This window comes from Chrysemys picta, chromosome 9 (assembly GCF_011386835.1).
Source record: "Chrysemys picta bellii isolate R12L10 chromosome 9, ASM1138683v2, whole genome shotgun sequence".
In the NCBI taxonomy this organism is placed as follows: Eukaryota; Metazoa; Chordata; order Testudines; family Emydidae; genus Chrysemys; species Chrysemys picta.
Genome location: NC_088799.1, coordinates 47,233,909 through 47,253,166, shown reverse-complemented (window position 1 = coordinate 47,253,166; position 19,258 = coordinate 47,233,909). Strand labels below are relative to the sequence as shown.

Genomic DNA, 19,258 nt, shown 5'->3' with positions numbered 1-19,258 from the left:
GAGAGCTGGAGCACTTCGAAGATTACAGCGGATTCCCCAGACGACCTGGGCCCAGGGCAAGAACTCCCGTCCACCCCACCCCCTCTTCTTCTTACATTACACCCAGGCCTGGCCAGTCTTGGGTAGTGCATGTGTGAGTATGAAAGTGGGTTAGGGCTTGGGGCTCTAATGCTTTCTTTCTTCCCCTGAGTGACGTGGGAGCATTCCCAGCTCTCTGTGCTGTATTTTATTACTTTATTAATAAAGCTTTAAAGTTTAAACACTTGGTATGTTACGTCATCTCCTCCCCAAACGATCCTGCGGCGTCAGCCTGATCACCTGACGCTCCAGGCAGATTGGTAACAAAAATCTGTCACACTTCCCACATGCACCCCAGGGTGCTAAGCACAGAATTACAGTTCCCAAACTATTCTTTATGCCCATCATATCCACTTAGTGGCTGAAGATCTCTTCCTGGGGTCCATGCACAGAAGGGATTTGAGAACCTAGCAGAAGGAGGTTGATGTGTGAATCTGTGAGGGAATTTTGCCCTTCCAGAACTAAAAAGTTTGAAAACAGGTGGAGCTGCCATAATCCCAGCTTCTCTCCTCCAAGAAGTAACCCGTTTCCCAAAGTCAACTGATGCTGTACAAAGAGAATTGCTATGCTGACATGGGTAATGACAGAGGCTCCCTCCAAAGTTGCAAATTCATTGACTCCTGACTCCATCTAGCAACTTTGAGAATCTAACTGTGTGGAAAATGCTGATTTGATAGCATTTTACACTCACTTTCCATAGGTGTAAGTGACTCCACACACTGTTTTCTCCAGGAATTGAAATTAGAAAGGGTGTTCGAATTTACAGGGAGGGTTGGAAAATTACTAAATTGTCAACACTGCATGTAACTAGTTGACCACTGGGAGGAGGGATGGGGGAGTTCAGAGGGGTGTAAGGAAATCAGGTCCACAAGATAAAGAGGAGACTGAGGGCATGTCTACACTACAAAATTATGTCGACCTAAGTAATGCTGGCATACAGCTGATGCAGTAATTAAATCACTTTTACATGTCCACCCTATGCTCCTTGTGTCGGCGGTGCACGTCCTCACTAGCAGTGCTTGCATCGGTGGAGAGAACAGTGCACCGTGGGTAGTTATTTCATTGTGCAACTCACCACCATCTAGAGCAGGGTGTTTTGGGAAGGTTTTGCAATGCCTCACGGGGATGAGATGAGTCGCAAAGGGGTGACAGGGAACATGTTTTCAACGTCCCATAATACGGTGTTCTCCATTCCATAATTTTATCTGCATTCCATAACATTTTGCACCCCTTTTCCAAATACCTGCAAACCTGTGTGTCCCTCCTAGCTGTCCGCTATCTGTGTCAGAAGTATGGATCCTGCACAACTCTGCACCATTGAGATAAGTGTTGCAAGCACAGGGCACCTGATCCTGTAGTATTTTTGCAGAGCCATGGGCAACATAACAATTCCTTAGAGACTAGATTGCTGTGAGACATAAAAAGAAACAATTCAAAGTTGTTGCCATTCGTGGAGCAGCTGGAGACAATGGAGCTCTGGTTCTGGACCCAAGAAACAAGCACTGACTGGTAGGACCACATTATTATGAAGGTCTGGGATGATGAGCAGTGGCTGTAGAACTTTCGGATGTACAAAGCCACATTCCTGGATGTGTGTGCGGGGCTCACCCCAGCCCTCCAGTGCAATGACACCAAAATGAGAGCTGCACTGACAATGGAGAAGTGAGTGTCAATCGCTCTCTGGAAGCTTGCAATGCCAGATTCCCAACTCATCAGTCAGGAATAAATCTGGAGTTGGTAAATCCACATAGGGGCTATTGTGATGCAAGTGTGGAGTGCCATTAATCACATCCTGTTATGAAGGACTGTGACTCTGGGCAATGTGCAGGACATAGTGGATGTTTTGCAGCAATGGTGTTCCCAAACTGCGGTGGGGCAATAGATGGCACCCATATCTCTATTTTAGCACCAAACTACCTTCCCACAAAGTACATCAACAGAAAGGGCTACTTTTCTATGGTCATACAAGCATGGGTGCATCACTGGGGGGTCACTTTGCTGACATCAATGTGGGCTGGTTAGGAAAGGCACATGACAAGCATATCTTTATACGTTCAGAAAGCTGCAAGCAGGGATTTTCTTTCCAGGCTGGTGGATTACCATTGGGGACATTGAAATGCCAATAGTGATCCTGGGAAACCCAGCCTACCCCTTATTCCCATGGCTCATGAAGCCATACTCTGGCCACATCAACAGCACCAAGGAGCATTTCAACTACAGGCTCAACAGATGCAGAATGACAGCTGAATGTGCCTTTGGCTGTTTGAAAGGTCACTGGTGCTGTCTAGTCAAAAGATTGGACCTCAGTGAAAAAAATATCCCAATGGTTATAGCTGCCTGCTGTGTCCAGCATAATATCTGTGAAGCAAAGGGGGAAGAGTTTCTGCTGGGGTGGAGGTGAACCAGCTGTCTGCTGATTTTGAGCAGGTGGATACTAGGGCTATAAGAAGAGCTCAATGTAGAGCTATTTGACTCAGGGCGGCTTTGAAATACCATTTCAATAGTGAGCCACAGTGATATGTGTTTCTGTAGTGTGCTTTACCTGGCATTGCTCTTTTGCACTCTGGTATGAACCTTGTAATGAGTGCTCTGTGTGTAGTAATATAACATTGCAAATGCACCATTGCTGTTATCTGTGAATAGTGTCAGCCCCAGCCTGCATATGTTGTGAACTATTAAAGATGAATTAAGTTTCCAGAAATGGACTTTGATTCCAAACCCATACAGACAGACACATTTATAACTGAATAAAACATAATAAATAAAGGGAAAATAACTTCTAAAGGGGAAAGAACAGTCATTTCGATTTCAGAACATAAACCAAACGTGTCTTTCACAGCTCAGAGTATGTGCGGCTGTGATTGTCTGTACTCCCCTGGGGTGGAGTGGTAGGGGTCATGCAGCAGTCCAGGATGCCATGTGAAATGTGGCAGGGAGGGGGATATAAGGAGGTGCAGTTCTTTATGGGCTTCAGAGGGAAGCAAGCATGGGACTTTTGAACCTGAAGGTCAACAAGAGTCTGAGGCAGAGATGTTTGCTGCTTGAGAAGCGCCAACATCTTTTGTTGTATGTCCTCCTCCTTTTCCTGCAGCTTTCTCCTCTCCGCTCTATCCCTGCCCATGCTGTCCGCGAGGATGATCTTCCAAGACCTGTGGCTTGATATCCAAAGCAGCAGACGCTTGCAGGATCTTTTGGAACTTGTCATCCCACATCCTCTTCTTGCTCCTCCTTATCTGGTTGAGTTGCTCTGCTGGTGTGGATGGAGAGACCCTCAAGGCCACATTTCCAGTTGCAAAAGATACAGTGCACAGAGGTACTATTGTGGTTGTATTCACGAGATGAATTGAAACTGGGCATACTGAACTCACTCCCCTTTATCCACACAAGTTGCAAGCACTACATTCTCACTTCTCCTTGGGATTCATTGAGCATGGTGATAGTCCAGTCATGGTGACCATGGCCCTGGGTGGCTGGGGGTGTTGGGGAAATAAGGGGGGATAGCTCACAGGCATGAGTATATGCAGACAGGGCAACTGAACTGAATACGGGCACTGTTTTCCATAGGCACTGGTGATTTTAGCTGATATCTCACTCCTGAAGGTAACGGAGGCTGAAAGGAAACAGCTCCTGCTGCAGACTGGGGCCATAGGCTGTTAGCTTGTGTGCTGCAGTGGTGCATGTTGAAGTAATTTCTGGGTGGCGCAGGAAAATGTCATAGCACAGTGGAAGAAATAAGGCAGCCCTCTGCAGAAACCTTCAACAGAGGATTGCAGACTACTTCCATGAAAGTTTCCTCGAGATCTCTATGGAGGATTCACGGGATATCCCGGTGCACATAAACAAACTGTTCTACAGGGCCCTCTCTGCCTAGCTGAACAGGTGAATGAGAAGCAGACAGCAACTCTACCTCTGTTGGTTATTTCACTACCTCTTCTAGCATAAGTAAAAAAGAATAAAGCAACAGATGTGTCCTACTACTTTAGAGTTTCCATCCCTGCAATTTCAAAGCAAACTGCACATTTACTACAGGTTCCTTCCCCTGCATCATGCTCACCCGTGCTGGACTGTAGGGACTGTCTGGACTGCCAGAATTCTAAAACAGGTCCTGGCTTGCTGCGCCACTGGATCCCCCCGATCACCTGTTCCCCATACTCTTCCCCCTCCTCCTTCCTTGCTGTTCACAGTGGAGGCCTATGACTCATTATCTACAGGGCTCTTGGGAGTGGTGGTGGGGTCTCCTCCGAGGATGGCATGCAGTTCTCTGTCAAAGCAGCACATCTGAGGCTCCACAACAGAGTGATTGTTAGCCTCCCTTGCCTTCTGGTACCCCTGCTGCAGCTCCTTGGCTTTCACGCAGCACTGCTGCTGGTCCCTTTTGTAGCCCTCCTCCTCCATGCCCCAAGCAATCTGCTTGTATATGTCAACGTTTCTACAGCTGGATCGGAGCTATGCCTGCACAGCCTCTTCTCCACACAAACCCAGGAGACCCAACTCCTCCTGTGCAGGGCCGCCCAGAGGTGGGGGGCAAGTGGGGCAATTTCCCCCAGGCCCCACAGGGGCCCCACGAGCCCTGGCGGTGGTCCGGGTCTTTGGCGGCACTTCAGCGGTGGGCCCTTCAGTTGACCTGGGTCTTCGGCAGCATTTCAGCGGTGGGTCCTTCAGTGCTGCCGAAGACGGGGAGCGACTGAAGGACCCGCCCCTCCCCCCCCACCGCCGCAGACTTGGAGCGCTGCCTGGTGAGTACAGGCGCCGCAGCTCCCCCGCTTTGCCCCAGGCCCCCTGAATCCTTTGGGCGGCCCTGCTCCTGTGCACTCCAGGCAGGAGCGCGTCTACAACATGAAGCCAGCATGGTCAGCTGCGCAGTTGCTAGGCATGTTCTAGAGTTGCTAGATGAGCTCTCCAAGCCCGGCAAACAGGAAATGCAATTTCAAAATTTCATGGGGCTTTAAAGGGGAGTGTTGGCTTCCTGGGTACCTGGCCGCTGGGCAGCGGAGATCAAAATGGGACACTGTGGGACACTTTCTGGAGGCCACTAACAGGTGATGTAAGTAACACAATGTCTACACTGACACTGCATAGATCTAATTATATCACTCTAAACTCTATGCATAAGACATAAGCTGTGTTGTGTCGACCTAACTATGTAAGTGTCTACACTAAAATTTTGCTCCCGCTGATGTAACTACCTCTCTACATCGACTTAACTCCACCTCCACGAGAGGCGTAGAGTCAATATCAATGTAGTTAAGTTGATTCATTGTCAGTATAGACACTGCATTGCTTACATCAACTGTTACTGGCTTTTAGAAGCCATCCCACAATGCCCCACACTGACAGTACAATCGGTACTATTGCTCCTGGTGAGGTCGCACACACCCCCATACAAGGAGTGGACACACAAAAGCGATTTAATTACTGCAGCAGCTGTATGCCAACGTAATTTAGGTCAACATAATTTTGTAGCTTAAACATGCCCTCAGGTTCATAGCATGCTGCTGCTGAGGACAGAAGAAAACACTTACAGAAGACTCTTGCAGGATGATTAGATTGTGTCTCAGGCTGTCAAGCTACCAAATAGTTATCACTTAAGACAGCTCAAGCCACCCTTATTCTCTTGTACTAATGTTTGAGCTTTGCTTAGTGAGATAGAAATGTATTGCACCATGTTATATCATGATGTGGTAAAGCAATATCACAATGATCTGGCCAGGGGGAGGAGTTCCTGTCCAAATCCAATTTCTATTTTGTACTAATTCCCTGCAAGCTAATCAGGCAGGATTTGACAGACATCAAAATAGGATTTTTCTGAAAAATTTCAGGCAGGTGATGGCAACTCTACGCTCACTGAATTTCATGTTATGTAGAGCTGTCTTGTTTGAACCATTTGGCAAAAACCTAGACTTCTACTGACTAAACAAGGCTTTGATTGTTAAACCTGATTAATTAAATGGGTACAAAATGTGTCAGAACTTTCTTACTTCTGTTTAGCTTTAAGTTGATTCAGAATAGTTTTAAATAGGTTTCATTATTAACTGCAATATGCCACTCAGACTGAAATAAGAATGTTCACACTGATTTAATAGAACAAATTTAACTAAACGAGTGTAAGTTTGTAGATAGAAAAGCCCTTACACACTCAACCTATTTATTTTAGGTACTTATATGGCCCGTTACCACAGTATCAGAATATTGTGCAATATTTAATGTTTTTATCCTCACAATTCCCCTGTGAGATACGGATTATCCCCATTTTACAGATGGGGACCTTGATGTTGTCTGATTAAAATATAATTATGCAAACCATTGTTGCTACCACTGTTATATAATTGCAACGAATCTGGTACGAAGTATAATATATGGCCAGAAAGGGTTAAGCAGCTTGCAGCCTAACTAACCCAGAGCCAACCTGTAGAGACATGTTAGAAATGGTAATTAGGGCCATTCAATGCTAGATAGGCTAGAACTTTGAAATGCAAACCTATATTGTTAGAAGTGATACTAATTGTGTACTCATAAATGTTAGCCATGTAAACGGACAGTTCCTGTCTGTCACTATAACTATTAATTCAGAGATCAAAAGGGAATATTAACAGAGACAGGTGCATCGTGGAGGTGAATGCCTGGCTGCGAAGATGGTGTCGCCAGGAAGGCTTTGGCTTCCTTGACCACGGGATGCTATGACAGGAAGGACTGCTAGGTAGAGATGGCGTTCACCTTTCGAGGAGGGGAAAGACCCTATTTGGACACAGACTGGCTAACCTAGTGAGGAGGGCTTTAAACTAGGTTTGACGGGGACAGGTGAGAAAAGCCCACAGGTAAGTGGAGAACATGGGGACCTGGGAGATGGGTCGGAAATAGGAGGGAGCGTGGGCTATAATGGCAGAGAGAAAGGAGGGTCAGAGCAAAACTGGGAGGCAAAATCAAATCAGTATCTTAGATGCCTATATACAAATGCAAGAAGTATGGGTAACAAGCAGGAAGAACTGGAAGTGCTAATAAATAAATACAACTATGACATTGCTGGCATCACCGAAACTTGGTGGGATAATACACATGATTGGAATGTTGGTATGGATGGGTACAACTTGCTCAGGAAGGATAGACAGGGGGAAAAGGGAGGAGGTGTTGCCTTGTATATTAAAAATGTACACACTTGTACTGAGGTGGAGATGGACATAGGAGACAGAAGTGTTGAGAGTCTCTGTGTTAGGCTAAAAGGGGTAAAAAACAAGGGTGATGTCATCCTAGGGGTCTACTACAGGCCACCTAGCAAGGTGGAAGAGGTGGATGTGGCTTTTTTTAAACAACTAACAAAATCATCCAAAGCCCAAGATCTGGTGGTGATGGGGGACTTCAACTATCCAGATATATGTTGGGAAAATAACACAGCAGGACACAGACTATCCAATAAGTTCTTGGACTGCATTGCAGACAACTTTTTATTTCAGAAGGTTGAAAAAGCTACTGGGGGGAAGCTGTTCTAGATTTGATTTTAACAAATAGGGAGGAACTTGTTGAGAATTTGAAAGTGGAAGGTAGCTTGGGTGAAAGTGATCATGAAATCATAGAGTTCACAATTCTAAGGAAGGGTAGAAGGGAGTACAGCAAAATAGAGACAATGGATTTCAGGAAGGCGGATTTTGGTAAGCTCAGAGAGCTGATAGGTAAGGTCCCATGGGAATCAAGATTGAGGGGAAAAACAACTCAGGAGAGTTGGCAGTTTTTCAAAGGGACACTATTAAGGGCCCAAAAGCAAGCTATTCTGCTGGGTAGGAAAGATAGAAAATGTGGCAAAAGACCACCTTGGCTTAACCACGAGATCTTGCATGATCTAAAAAATAAAAAGTAGTCATATAAAAAATGGAAGCTAGGGCAAATTACAAAGGATGAATATAGGCAAACAACACAGGAAAGTAGGGGCAAGATTAGAAAGGCAAAGGCACAAAATGAACTCAAACTAGCTACGGGAATAAAGGGAAACAAGAAGACTTTTTATCAATACATTAGAAGCAAGAGGAAGACCAAAGACAGGGTAGGCCCACTGTTCAGTGAGGAGGGAGAAACAGTAACAGGAAAATTGGAAATGGCAGAGATGCTTAATGACTTCTTTGTTTCGGTCTTCACCGAGAAGTCTGAACGAATGCCTAACATAGTGAATGCTAATGGGAAGGGGATAGGTTTAGAAGATAAAATAAAAAAAGAACAAGTTAAAAATCTCTTAGAAAAGTTAGATGCCTGCAAGTCCCCAGGGCCTGATGAAATGCATCCTAGAATACTCAAGGAGCTAACAGAGGAGGTATCTGAGCCTCTAGCTATTATCTTTGGAAAATCATGGGAGACAGGAGAAATTCCAGAAGACTGGAAAAGGGCAAACATAGTGCCCATCTACAAAAAGGGAAATAAAAACAACCCAGGAAACTACAGACCAGTTAGTTTAACTTCTGTGCCAGGGAAGATAATGGAGCAAGTAGTTAAGGAAATCATCTGCAAACACTTGGAAGGTGTAAGGTGTTAAGGAATAGCCAGCACGGATTTGTAAAGAACAAATCATGTCAAACCAATCTGATAGCTTTTTTTGATAGGATGACGAGTCTTGTGGATAAGGGAGAAGCTGTGGATGTGGTATACCTAGACTTTAGTAAGGCATTTGATACGGTCTCGCATGATATTCTTATCGATAAACTAGGCAAATATAACTTAGATGGGGCTACTATAAAGTGGGTGTATAACTGGCTGGATAACCGTACTCAGAGGGTAGTTATTAATGGTTCCCAATCCTGCTGGAAAGGTATAACAAGTGGGGTTCCGCAGGGATCTGTTTTGGGACCGGCTCTGTTCAATATCTTCATCAACGACTTAGATATTGGCATAGAAAGTACACTTATTAAGTTTGCAGATGATACCAAACTGGGAGGGATTGCAACTGCTTTGGAGGATAGGGTCAAAATTCAAAATGATCTGGACAAATTGGAGAAATGGTCTGAGGTAAACAGGATGAAGTTTAATAAAGACAAATGCAAAGTACTTCACTTAGGAAGGAACAATCAGTTTCACACATACAGAATGGGAAGAGACTGTCTAGGAAGGAGTATGGCAGAAAGGGATCTAGGGGTTATAGTGGACCACAAGCTAAATATGAGTCAACAGTGTGATGCTGTTGCAAAAAAAGCAAACATGATTCTGGGATGCATTAACAGGTGTATTGTGAGCAAGACACGAGAAGTCATTCTTCCGCTCTACTCTGCGCTGGTTAGGCCTCAACTGGAGTATTGTGCCCAGTTCTGGGCACCACATTTCAAGAAAGATGTGGAGAAATTGGAGAGGGTCCAGAGAAGAGCAACAAGAATGATTAAAGGTCTAGAGAACATGACCTATGAAGGAAGGCTGAAAGAATTGGGTTTGTTAGTTTGGAAAAGAGAAGACTGAGAGGGTACATGATAGCAGTCTTCAGGTATCTAAAAGGGTGTCATAAGGAGGTGGGAGAAAACTTGTTCATCTTAGCCTCTAAGGATAGAACAAGAAGTAATGGGCTTAAACTGCAGCAAGGGAGGTTTAGATTGGACATTAGGAAAAAGTTCCTGTCAGGGTGGTTAAACACTGGAATAAATTGCCTAGGGAGGTTGTGGAATCTTCATCTCTGGAGATATTTAAGAGTAGGTTAGATAAATGTCTATCAGGGACGGTCTAGACAGTATTTGGTCCTGCCATGAGGGCAGGGGACTGGACTCTATGACCTCTCGAGGTCCCTTCCAGTCCTAGAGTCTATGAATCTATGAATTTAGAAGAATCTTGGGTGAAATAATATCATTGTCTATATGTCTCTTTGAAGTTTGTGATAGACTGCCTAATGGATAAATTGCCCTATGTTAATTTGTGTAACTAATTACTGGTTGTGCTTAGGAAACAGAAGGTTACATCAAAAGCCTATTGTTTACCCAGGATTGTATGGTCAAGTGGATGCTAAAACACTGTATAAAAAACCCTTGGGTCCTGATCCTATCATCTCAGATCTGCTTCAGGCTTCATACAGGGGAAGCTTAAGCCATAAGGACTGAGATCCCAGTCCTAAACTGGAACACCCTGAAATGATATTGGACATCGGACTATAACCTATGGTCTAAATTCTAAAAGAACCCTTTGCAACTACAAAGCTAACCATCTCTGCTATGAATCTGAATCTCAAGAATTGAACTCATGTCTGTATGTATATTAATTTTTGTAACCTATACACTCTCACTCTCCTTTTTAAATAAATTTTAGTTTAGTTAATAAGAATAGGCTGTAGCATGTATTTGGGTAAGATCTGGAATATTCATTAAACTGGGAGGTAGTGTGTCCGATCCTTTGGGATTGGCAGAACTTTTGTATATGATGAATAAGATTTTAATTAATCTTCATCATATTTGACGTGGGTATCTGAATGGAGGCCTGGGGCTGGGTACTTTAAGGGAACTGTGTTATTGACTTCTGAGTAACCAGTGAGGTAAGAAAGAAGCGGTGTTATGCTGGCTTGGTAAATCTAAGTATTGGAATATCCACCAGCTTTGGGGATTGTCTGCCCCATTCTTTGCAGTTCACCCTAATTGAGTGACCTCAGCTGGCTCTCCTGGGAATCCGGTCACAGGACCTGACCATTCTTAAAATGGCCTGAAAAAAAAGTGTGGGGGTCTGTAATTTTCTACAGAAATGTAAGTGACATATCTGCCTGTCCCCCCCCATCAATTCTGCCCCCACGTCTCCCCAAGCCTCACCTCTACTCCTTCTGTGGCTCTTCATCCACCTCTTCCAGGCCTCGGTGCTACAGTGGGGTCCCCTCTCCACCTTCCATGTTGGCAGGGAACAGCTCCAGGGGCTGCTTATCCCCTTCCCAGGCCAGGTGTTGCAAGGAGCAAAAGAGCTGTCCTATTGCTCACAAGAGGGGAGAAGGAAACAGAGGAGCTGCCCTGAATTGCTGGGCTCTTTTTGTTCCCCCCATCCTGTAAGAAAGGTATTGGCCCTTCAGATGAGGTTGGGGAGAGCTGGGACTGCTTTACACAGCAGCTCTGATTGGCCTCTACTTCTAGAGGGTAAGTGCGGGAGCCAGACCACAAGAGGGGTTTTCTCCATGCACAGCTGAAATGTGTGCCCTCAGTGCCTGGCTGGCGCTGTAGACATTTATCTCCTGGGTCTGTGACCCGGATCACTTTAAGCACTGGGAACAGAGGCCTGGTCTACACTACGAGTTTAGGTCGACTTTAGCAGCGTTAAATCGAATTAAGCCTGGACACGTTCACACGATGAAGCCCTTTCTTTCGACTTAAAGAGCCCTTTAAACCGGTTTCTTTACTCCACCTCCGACGAGGGGATTAGCAATAAAATCGGCCTTAGCGGGTCGGAACTGGGGTAGTGTGGACGTAATTCGACGTTATTGGCCTCCGGGAGCTATCCCACAGTGCTTCATTGTGACTGCACTGGACAGCACTCTCAACTCAGATGCACTGACCAGGTAGACAGGAAAAGCCCCGCGAACGTTTGAATTTCATTTCCTGTTTGCCCAGCGTGGAGAGCACAGGTGACCACGCAGAGCTCATCAGCACAGGTAACCATGATGGAGTCCCAGGATCGCAAAAGAGCTACAGCATGGACCGAACGGGAGGTACAGGATCTGCTCGCCATATGGGAAGATGAATCAGTGCTAGCTGAACTCCGTAGCAGTAAAAGAAATGGCAAAATATTAGAAAAGGTCTCCAAGGCCATGAAGGACAGAGGCCATAACAGGGACGCACAGCAGTGCTGCGTGAAAATTAAGGAGCTACAGCAAGCCTACCACAAAGCCAGAGAAGCAAACGGAAGGTCCGGGGCAGAGCCGCAAACTTGCCGCTTCTACGTGGAGCTGCATGCCATTCTAGGGGGTGCAGCCACCACTACCCCAACCGTGTGCTATGACTCCCTCACTGGAGAAACACACAGGGAAGAGAGTCGGGGTACAAGGAAGATGAGGATGGAGGTAATGTAGATAGCTCACAGCAGCAAGGAAGAGGAGAAACCGGTTTCCCCAACAGCCAGGATATGTTTGTCACCCTGGACTTGGAACAAGTAACCCCCGAACTCACCCAAGACCCTGAGGGCACACAGGGGACCTCTGGTGAGTGTACCTTTGTAAATATTACACATGGTTTAAAAGCAAGCATATTTAATGATTAATTTGCCCTGGCAATCGCGGCCAGTACAGCTACTGGAAAAGTCTGTTAACGTGTATGGGGATGGAGCGGAAATCCTCCAGGGACATCTCCAGAAAGCTCTCCCTCATGTACTCCCAAAGCCTTTGCAAAAGGTTTCTGGGGAGGGCTGCCTTATCCCGTCCGCCATGGTAGGACACTTTACCACGCCAGGCCAGTAGCAAGTAGTCTGGAATCATTGCATAACAAAGCATTGTAGCGTATGGTCCCGGTGTTTGCTGGCATGCAGACAACATCCATTCCTTATCGCTCTTTGTTATCCTCAGGAGAGTGATATCATTCAGGGTCACCTGGTTGAAATGGGGCGATTTTATTAAGGGGACATTCAGAGGTGCCCATTCCTGCTCTGCTGAACAGAAATGTTCCCTGCTGTTAGCCACACGGTGGGGGAAGGGGTGAAGTGATCATCCCAGAGAATTGGGTGTGTGGGTGGGAGGGGGGTTAGTTGGGTTTGTGCTGCATGTTAACCCGGAAACCGCAGCCCCTCCTTTTACATTGCAAACCCATTTTAAATGGCCAACCCAATTCATGCTTGATATGGGAAATGAGGGCACTGCTGTTTGAAACCATTCCCACATGTTAAGAAGGTTAAAAAAGTCAAAAGACTGGCTTACCATGGCTGCCTGCAAGCCGAAATCTGTTGCCTGGCACTGCGTGAGTGATCTCTCACACGAAACCGGCAGGCCCTCACTATAAGAGGAAAAATGCGACCTTGTAACGAAAGCACATGTGCTGTGTAATGTGAACAGCAAAATTTAACGTGAAAGAGTGTACCCATTGTTCTCTAAAATGTGTCTTTTTTAACCACCTCTCCCTTCTCCTCCACCAGCTGCAAATGTTTCTCCTTCACAGAGGCTACTGAACATTAGAAAGAGAAAACGGAGGACACGGGACGATATGTTCACGGAGCTCCAGATGTCCTCCCACGCTGATAGAGCACAGCAGAATGCGTGGAGGCAGTCAATGTCAGACTACAGAAAAGCACAATATGAACGAGAGGAGAGGTGGCGGGCTGAATCGCGGGATGAACAGAGCAAGTGGCGGGCTGAAGATGATAGGTGGCGTCAGCTTGCAGACAGAAGGCAAGAGTTGATACTCCGGCTGCTGGAGCATCAAACTGATATGCTCCAGCATATGGTTGAGCTGCAGGAAAGGCAGCAGGAGCAGAGACCGCCGCTACAGCCCCTGTGTAACCAACAGCTCTCCTCCCCAAGTTCCATACCGTCCTCACCCAGACGCCCAAGAACACAGTGGGGGGGCCTCCGGCCACCCAGTCACTCCACCCCAGATGATTGCCCGAGCATCAGAAGGCTGGCCTTCAATAAGAGTTAAAGTTTTAAAATGCAGTGTGTCCTTTTCCTTCCCTCCTCTCCCACCCATCCCGGGCTACCTTGGCAATTATCCCCCTAGTTCTGTGATGAATTAATAAAGAATGCATGAATGTGAAGTAACAATGACTTTACTGCCTCTGCAAGCGGTGCTCGAAGTGGGGAGGGGCGGGTGGGGTGGTTGGTTTACAGGGAAGTAGAGTGAACCGGGTGCGGGGGGCAGAGGGTTCATCAAGGAGAAACAAACAGAAGTTTCACACCGTAGCCTGGCCAGTCACAAAACTCGTTTTCAAAGCTTCTCTGATGCGCACCGCGCCCTGCTGTGCTCCTCTAACCCCCCTGGTGTCTGGTTGTGTTTTAAACACTTTTTTGGCTTTTTCTTTTTTTTTAATATACACATTACAAATTCAGGTCTTACCTACCATTGACGATTCTATGCTGACTAGAAAATTAAGAAGATCTGTCAAGCGATTAAAAAAATTAATCGCGATTAATCATGCTGTTAAACAACAATAGAATACCATTTATTTTAAATATTTTTGGATGTTTACTACATTTTCAAATATATTAATTTCAATCATCAGCATGGAAGCATGTCCTCTGGAATGATGGCCGAAGCATGGAAGGGGTATATGAATGTTTAGCATATCTGTCATGCAAATACCTTGCAACACTGGCTACAAAAGTGCCATGCGAACGCCTGTCCTCACTTTCAGGTGACATTGTAAATAAGAAGCAGGCAGCAGTATCTCCTGTCAATATAAACCGACTTGTTTGTCTGAGTGATTGGCTGACCATTTATTCTTTGGCCAAACCGGACAGTCTCTACGCAAAAGAATAAATGGACACAAATCAGACGTAAAGAATTATAACATTCAAAAACCAGTTGGAGAACACTTCAACCTCCCTGGTCACTCAGTTACAGACCTAAAACTCTCAATTCTCCAACAAAAAAAACCTTCAAAAACAGACTCCGATGAGAAACTGCAGAATTGGAATTAATTTACAAACTGGACACCATTAAATTAGGCTTGAATAAAGACTGGGAGTGGATGGGTCATTACCCAAAGTAAAATTTGTTTCCCCATGCTAATTTTTCCCCTACTGTTACTCACACCTTCTTGTCAACTGTTGGAAATGGGCCATCCTGATTATCACTACAAAAGTTTTTTTTCCCTCCTGCTGATAATAGCTCACCTTAATTGATTAGTCTCGCTATAGTTGGTATGGCAACACCCTTTTTTCATGGTGTGTGTGTGTGTGTATACCTTTCTACTGTATTTTCCACTGCATGCATCTGATGAAGTGGGTTTTAGCCCAGGAAAGCTTATGCTAAAATAAATTTGTTGAGTCTCTAAGGTGCCACAAGTACTCCTCGTTCTTTTTACTGATACAGACTAACACAGCTACCATTCTGAAATAAATATAAAGTGAGCACTGTGCACTTTATATTCTGTGTTGTAATTGAAATCAATATTGAAAATGTAGAAAAACATCCAAAAGTATTTATTAAATTTCAATTGGTAGTCTATTGTTATAAGTACAATTACTCATGATTAATTTTTTTAATTGCAATTAATTTTTGAGTTAATCATGTGAGTTAACTGCAATTAATTGACAATCCTAAAATTAAGTTATCATAAGAAACAAGTGACAAACTGGATTACTTGAGAAGGGAAGAGATTTTCAGATGGTTTAAAACTCTTTTTGTCTTCTTTGCTAACACTTCTTTAAGTCCACGACCTAATGAACATTTGAGGAAAAGTATCAGAGGGGTAGCCGTGTTAGTCTGAATATGTAAAAAGCAACAGAGGGTCCTGTGGCACCTTTAAGACTAACAGAAGTATTGGGAGCATAAGCTTTCGTGAATCTTGCACCTGAAGAAGTGAGGTTCTTGGGAGCATAAGCTTTCGTGGGTAAGAACCTCACTTCTTCAGATACAAGATTCACGAAAGCTTATGCTCCCAATACTTCTGTTAGTCTTAAAGGTGCCACAGGACCCTCTGTTGCATTTGAGGAAAAGGATAACATCATTAAAGTTTCAACACATCATCCCTTCAGTTAAGTTCTTGAGCTCACAATAAACATCCCTGAGTTTCCCAAGAAACCTTATAGCAAAATCCCTGAAGAGCATACATACCAAACAAACAGAACACAAGCATAAATAATATTAAAAGAAAACAAAAACTCTTACAGGCCTCCTTGATAAATCAAAAATATATTTAAAAGAACACAAACGTAATGCTCTCTCGCTCTCTCTCTCTATATATAAAAACCTTTGCAGGTCATAATTAAAATCCCCCTTAATTCTACCTTTTTCACGTGGCTAATGAACACCCAACTGACCCAGTGGCAGCCCATGACCTCTGAGCTATTGAACCAGCTCAGTAACTACAACCTGCTTAAAGCTTTGAGCAGCCACATTGATCCAGGTGCGCGGGAACAGGGCTGAGGATGGTTAGGCGTCGCACGCGGGGCTCCGCTCAGAGAACTACCTCTCTCCCCTAGATCTACGCCCTTTCCTGAAACTGGGGAAAGTCACGTGATTGATGGTGCCATGTGACAACATAACCTCCACCGCCTGTCGAGCTCTACGGAGTCTTCCAGTAACCCGGATGTGGCTGCGCTTCATTGAGGGCCTCGAAGAGCAACGTGTCCTATTGGCGCTGGCATTCAGATCCGGGTCTTTCCCTGCCTGTTGCTGCCCTCCCCCTGCAAGATGGCGGAGCTGAACCGGCAGTTACAGGAGTACCTGGCTCAGTCTAAGAATGGCAGCGGCAGCGGCCCCGGCCCAGCAGCCCCGAGCTCCTCGCGGCCGACGCCAGATGCAGCCGACGCCGGAGGGAGGACGTGGCTTGGCCGGCTGAGCCCCTTCTCAGGCCGCTCCTCCTCTTCCTCGCCCCCGGCGGCCGGCTCGTGGCCCTGGGCGGCCGAGCCGGACCCCTGGCTGTCGGGGCTGTCGCGCTGGCAGCGGCTGGTGGGGAGCGCGCTGTGCCTGTTACTGGCCGCGCTCTGCTTCGGCCTGGCCGCGCTCTACGCGCCGCTGCTGCTGCTCCGCGCCCGCAAGTTCGCGCTGCTCTGGTCGCTGGGCTCGGCCTTTGCGCTGGGCGCCGCCGGCTTCCTGCGGGGGCCGAGCCGCCTCCTGCGGGAGCCCAGCCGCGGCACCGTGCTCTACCTCGGCGCCCTGGCCGGCACCCTGTACGCCGCGCTCGGCCTGCGCAGCACCCTGCTCACCGCGCTCGGAGCCGCCGCCCAGCTCGCCGCCATCGCCGGCTGCCTGCTCGCCCTGCTGCCCGGGGGCCCCGCCGGCCTGCGCTACCTCGGCGGCCTCCTGGGCGGCTTCGTGCGCCGCCGCGTCTCCAAAACCCTGCCCGTGTGAGGGCGCGGGACGGCGTGCGCCGAGCAGACCCGGATGGGGGCTGAGAACAGCGGTCCCCACCCCATCCCCAGGACGGATCTTTGCTGCTGTCCCATGAGGCCGATCCCCCATCCCTGCCGGGCGGACGCGGAGGACACGGCTCTCTGGCTGAGCAACCGCCTTTCTGAATACAGGGCCACAGGCCATCAGCATCACGGCCCTCCAGTGCGGCTCGGAGGCCGCAGCGGGGCGTGGGTTTCCTGCTGCTCGGGGGTAGGGGGTGACTGAGCGACAAAGCCAGTGCGGGTTTCCCCCCTTCCCACGGTCCTATTGAAGGCAAGTTCTTCCTACACAACCGGTGCGCTGTGATGAGGCACTTGGGAGCTGCGCTCTGTTCGTGCGCCTCCTGAGGACGGGGACCTGTACAAAGACACTTGGCTGTAAGTCGGCAGAAGTTACTTGGGAAAGTTCAGGAAAAACTAATCAAACTTGACAGTTAATGTGGACAACAGGAGCAAAACCGACCAAAGGAGGGAAGAGTTTTGCTTCTCCAAGGACCAGTGTTGGAGCTGTGGAACATTTTCTTCTCCCTACCTTTGAACAGTGCAACTAAAATCCTAAAGCTGCATCTATGACTATACATTGTCGTTCTTTTACCGTATTCACGTGTAACATTTTTGTGTGCCCTCATTCCCAGTCCTATCTCAGTATATGCTTTGCCTGATCAGTGCAAAATGAGCTTTGTAGTAATATCCTGGAGTCTGTGTCCTGTTCTGGGTGGTAGATGACAGGATTACCAGATTCCTATATCAAGTGTAGGATCACATGGCTGATACTTACTTTGAAGTGGCCTGTAAGAATACAGAGCCAAGCATATTGTTGATACTAAACTCTACCCATAGTATAATGCTTTGTTGTACTCCTGAGCCTTGCAGGATTCACTCCAGCTTGGGATGTGCTGATACCAGGTGCCTCATAGGAAAATCTGTTTATAGATATCCATGAAACTTCAAAAAAAAGTTGGGTGTGTATATATAGAGCTCCTGTTTTTGGATGTTTATTTTTAACAATTTTGAGTTCTAGGTAGATGTCCAAAAATTTGAGGTGGGGGTTGGACCAAAAGTTGGTCCTTCTTTGTATATACTGTAATGAGTAATCTCTTTATTTTTCTTAGTGTGCTTTAATGTAATACTATTTCAGATAGTGCTACTTAAAGTGCACTAAGGAACCTTTTATACACCCTAGCAGGGTCTGTGTGGACCTATTAATACACAACATATGTACTTCAGAAATCACACACCCGTAGTCTGCATTACTGCTGTGTTGATCAGCCCTTAGACGCAAGTTAACCATATCCAGTATTGATTGGATAAATACTGTTTCTCTTTTTGGAGCAGGGGTTTTATTGGTTAAAACCTAAAATCAGCTCTAGATACATATTACGAGAGATGTTGTTTCATGACATCTTTATATCAGATTACAATTGTAAAGAGTCTAAATGTAGTGATCAGCTGTAATTGCAACCATCTTTGATTGGCTTATAGGGTAGTCCAGTGAATGTTGACATACCCATTCCATTTAACTGTCTTTTAAAAAAAAAAAAAAAAAAAATCCCTGACCTTCACTGTATTGAAAACAACATGAGCATTGGCCTGCTAAACCCAGGATTGTGAGTTCAATCCTTGAGGGGGCTATTTAGGGATCTGGGGCAAAAATCTGTCTTTGAGCAGAGGGTTGGACTAGATGACCTCCTGAGGTTCCTTCCAACTCTGATATTCTATGAACATTCTTTAACAAGTAGCATTCATAGAGGTGATGGATCACAAAGTCATATCCTTGGACAAGCAGGGGCATACCTCTTTTACGTAGGGAATCACAAAAAAAGTGAAAGCATATCATAGAGACCATTTAGTTCTTTGCAGTAAGACTGCCAGAATGGTGCTACAGAAGCTTTTGCCTCCAGAGCTGCAGAGTCAGTTCCTGAAGTCCTCGTCCATTGGTTCTAGGAGTCGGGCAGGCACTACTTATTTAGCAGTGATGCTTGTAGCCTGACCTTGAGAAATAGATGGGCTAGTAGAGGCTGGGCATATTGCAAAAAAACATACTTGAGTATTCTTATCAGATGCTACTTAAGAAGAGAGTATCTTAATCTACTCATTTAATATTTGCACAGAACTACAGTAAACAAATGCTTAACTTTATAAATTGTACATCTATTTTAATAAAATATTTTTATACTAAAGTGTTAATCTAGACAGTAGCAGGTCTAGTTTTTT

At 46.0% G+C, this 19,258-nt stretch overlaps 1 protein-coding gene and 1 long non-coding RNA gene across 2 annotated transcripts; one reads left to right on the top strand and one right to left on the bottom strand.

The window, feature by feature from the left end:
* Nucleotides 1–12,447: 12,447 nt before the first annotated feature.
* LOC135973332 (uncharacterized) lies at nt 12,448–16,159 on the bottom strand. Its single transcript, XR_010590138.1, has 3 exons — nt 16,023–16,159; nt 12,911–12,986; nt 12,448–12,586 (listed from the first exon to the last, which is right to left on the bottom strand). It is a non-coding gene; the product is annotated as an uncharacterized LOC135973332 (long non-coding RNA).
* A 64-nt stretch (nt 16,160–16,223) lies between these two features.
* On the top strand, nt 16,224–18,621 carry SFT2D3 (SFT2 domain containing 3). The gene has a single exon (XM_042853514.2). It carries the CDS (start codon nt 16,344–16,346, stop codon nt 17,001–17,003), a length of 660 nt encoding a protein of 219 aa, XP_042709448.2. The 5' UTR covers nt 16,224–16,343; the 3' UTR covers nt 17,004–18,621.
* Nucleotides 18,622–19,258: the final 637 nt, after the last annotated feature.